Consider the following 3,330-nt stretch of genomic DNA (forward strand, 5'->3'; position numbering starts at 1 on the left):
GCCTTAATTTTGACAACCCAAATCCAAGCTTGAAACTAATGGAAAAGGCAGACAGAACAGAATATAACTTTTCACTTCTCAGGTTTCATATTAACAGAAAGAGCAACAGGAAGGAAATAAAACAATGTACAGTTCAGTCCCTAAATCTGCTGAAGAAATAGAGGATTAATTCATACACTTGCTTACACCTACTTATATGCAGAGGTGTGTGTGTGTGTGTATACACACACACACACACACACACATTTGCATGAATATTTACATTACTTTGCAAATGATTAATTTACCTGCAGCATGAATTCTAGAACATCATTTCCTGGCTTAAGTTTTCCCTGTTCAATCAGATCTCCTAGCTGACCTTTTTCCTTCCTGTTTGTTCTGAAGTTTAATTGTTTTGCAGAATCTGATGCAGTTTGGGTGATCTTGCTTTTTGAAAATATTCCTGCAGGTTCTAAATTTGCAGTAAATGAAAGCCTGTTCTTTGGGAGGTGGTTTTTCTGAGTAGTAAGATAGCATGTGGATTCTGGTTGCATTTGGAAAGCCTCATTTATATGTGAATGCTGCTGCAAAGAGTCATTAGTGCAAACATGCTGACTTTCAGTGGCTGGTTGACAGCTATTATTATTTATTCCAGTACTTCTAGTTTCTGAGCCATTTGGTGTACACATTCTTGACGTTGCATTTAGAGGCTTGTTTCTTTGTGGTGCCACTGGTATACTGTCAATTTCCATTAGGTGTGATTGTTGAATATGAGAGGTGCTAGGTTCTGAAGGCAAGATTGCCTGGTTCAATGCACTGGAACATTTTGAATTTACTAGTTCCTGTATGTTATACTCCTTTAACATTCTTTCACCCACCAAGTTTTGTGGATCACTCTCTTTTTGGCCAATTGCTTCTCTATTTCCTACTGGGATATTCAGACATATTTCTTGATACTGGCTTGGCTCTTCATCTAAGAAACCCTGTACCATTACCAAGCTGGTTTTAACTAGATCTGGACATGGAACTGTTTTATAAGTATCATGTTTTGTGTTGTTCATGTCACAATAACCAAGTACATTTTTGCTTATTTGTTTTGCTGAACTTGAAAGCTCTTTTCTGGACATCTTGTAGTTCTTTATTTTCGAGCCTAGTTCTTTTTGTTTTTGAGCCATAAGTAAAAGCCTCTTTTGTCTGGATACAAGCTTTACTAGCTGCTCCCTCAGAGTTCCTTGTTTAAAAGATTCCACAGAAGCTCTGAAATAGAATTTTAAAATATACAGTTAAATGAAAATACTAACTTCCATGCAAAGTACTTACTACAGAATTAAAAAAGCTTTTAAAAGAAAATTAAAATATATGGCTTAGTGTTAGTAAAATGAAAAATAAAATCTCCTTTCACCAACCTAGAGATGGTTTTAAAATTCCAAAACATTTTAAAAGATAGAATCCCCATCATTTGGATTTTTCCCCCATTCAGATTAGTCTCATTAAAAATAATGAAATAAGATTATTATTATTATTATTATTAATATCATCATCATCATCATCATCATCATCTTCTTCTTCTTCTTCTTCTTCTTCACTACAGCTCAGATCCTAGGTCCAGATGCCTCTATCTATAACATAATCTTTGCTATCTTTTTAAGAGGACTGATGAAAGATCAGATTGGCTATAAAAATATTAAAACTGGTGAATGAACTTAGGACCTTGGTTTCATACAACAGTTTGCTTTTCAAACTAGAAACATGTGCAGCGTTCTATTTTGTACAAAAAAAGTATCAGTCATAAAGAATATTTTTCTGCTACCTACCTGTATTTCTTAGCAAGTTTATCTCTTTCTGATTTCTGTTTGGCAAGAATAGCATTCAGAGTGTTCTGTATCTGAGACAGGTCTTGAATATAAACATCTGTTCAAGACAGTTTATATAGCTTTAAGGTTTTGACTCTAAAGTGACATTTTTCATTTGATAGTTTGCAACAGATGCAATGAAAACATTGCAATATTAAAATAATTTAGCAGAGAAACAAACTAATGTTGTACGCACTAACCTTTATGCTGCAACATTTTTGGGAGCCTTCAACTACAATCCATTCTTAAACATATGTACAAGGGAGCAAATCGCACTGAACACAATGAGACTTACTTCTAAACAAACATGCATAAGACTGAACAGTTAATTGGTTATTGAACAACTGTTGTGACATAAAGGTACTTCTATGAAAATGTAACTATTTTATAACCTTTCTGCCATTCCATGTGCAATTAATTGATGTGTAACTTAAATACTGTATCTGAAATTGAAATATTGACAATGGATACTTTGGTAAAGCAATTTCTGTGTTGTAGGAACTTTGGGCCGGAACAGAACGGCACAAAAGAGCAGCCCAAGTCTGCTCTGGCCACAAGCAGGTTGGAATCCAATGTGAGCCATGAACAGAGGGCCCAACCCGGGCTGCCATGAGCCAGATTATCCTGGCTATTTTGGAGCATGGCTTCAGGCCACTTTGGTGGTGTGCGTCATTTGAATGAAATGCACCTTGAATGAGCACTAGAATTCCCCTCTCACTGATTCACACTACATGGAAATGGGATGCACACATAACATATATGGCAACACATTCTTGAATTAACAGGTATTAATCCCTATTGTATGTTGTCCGTCTTCAAGTCATTTCCAACTTATGGCAACCCTAAGGCAACCCTATCATGGGGTTTTCTTGGCAAGTTTCTTCAGAGGGGGTTTGCCATTGACATCCTCTGGGGCTGAGAGAGTGTGACTTGCCCAAGGTCATCCAATGAGTTTCATGGCCAAGTGGGGATTCGTACCCTGCTTTCCATAGTCCAATGCATAGTCTCTTCATAGTCCAATGGTGAAAACACTACACCACAAATTAATTCCTACCTGCATCTTTTTGGCTTCTTAATTCAAAAAGCAAAAGTCTTTTCTGGTTCTCTTCTACATCTTGCAGTACTTTGCTGATGGATTTATTCTGGCAAATACAAATAATTGCTAATGTTATTTTAATGACATTAATTTGAACCTAGACAACATTATCTATTTGGAACTTTACCTGAACCAGACCACAACATCTGTAGCCAAGGGTCCGTAGGGGAATTTTATTATTGTTGTTATTAGCTCAAATATTGCAAGAGGGGCTGGCTACAAGAGCCCACCGAAATCGCCCTCCCGATATGTATACGGAGTAGACCAGGGGATCCCAATAAATGGAACTGAGACAGACTTCTAGAATTAATAACCAATTTATTTATAAAGGGAAAAACACATACGATTTACTAGCATACACACACACATACAAGGCTCAGGAAAAGCATAGGTTAGCATGGA

General features: G+C 36.5%; 1 protein-coding gene across 1 annotated transcript; it reads right to left on the bottom strand.

The window, feature by feature from the left end:
• Positions 1-278: 278 nt before the first annotated feature.
• On the bottom strand, positions 279-2,970 carry LOC121925922. Its single transcript, XM_042458490.1, has 3 exons — positions 2,887-2,970; positions 1,794-1,890; positions 279-1,236 (listed from the first exon to the last, which is right to left on the bottom strand). Exon 3 carries the CDS (start codon positions 1,152-1,154, stop codon positions 279-281), a length of 876 nt encoding a protein of 291 aa, XP_042314424.1. The 5' UTR covers positions 1,155-1,236; positions 1,794-1,890; positions 2,887-2,970.
• Positions 2,971-3,330: the final 360 nt, after the last annotated feature.

This window comes from Sceloporus undulatus, chromosome 1 (genome assembly GCF_019175285.1).
Source record: "Sceloporus undulatus isolate JIND9_A2432 ecotype Alabama chromosome 1, SceUnd_v1.1, whole genome shotgun sequence".
Taxonomy (NCBI): domain Eukaryota; kingdom Metazoa; phylum Chordata; class Lepidosauria; order Squamata; family Phrynosomatidae; genus Sceloporus; species Sceloporus undulatus.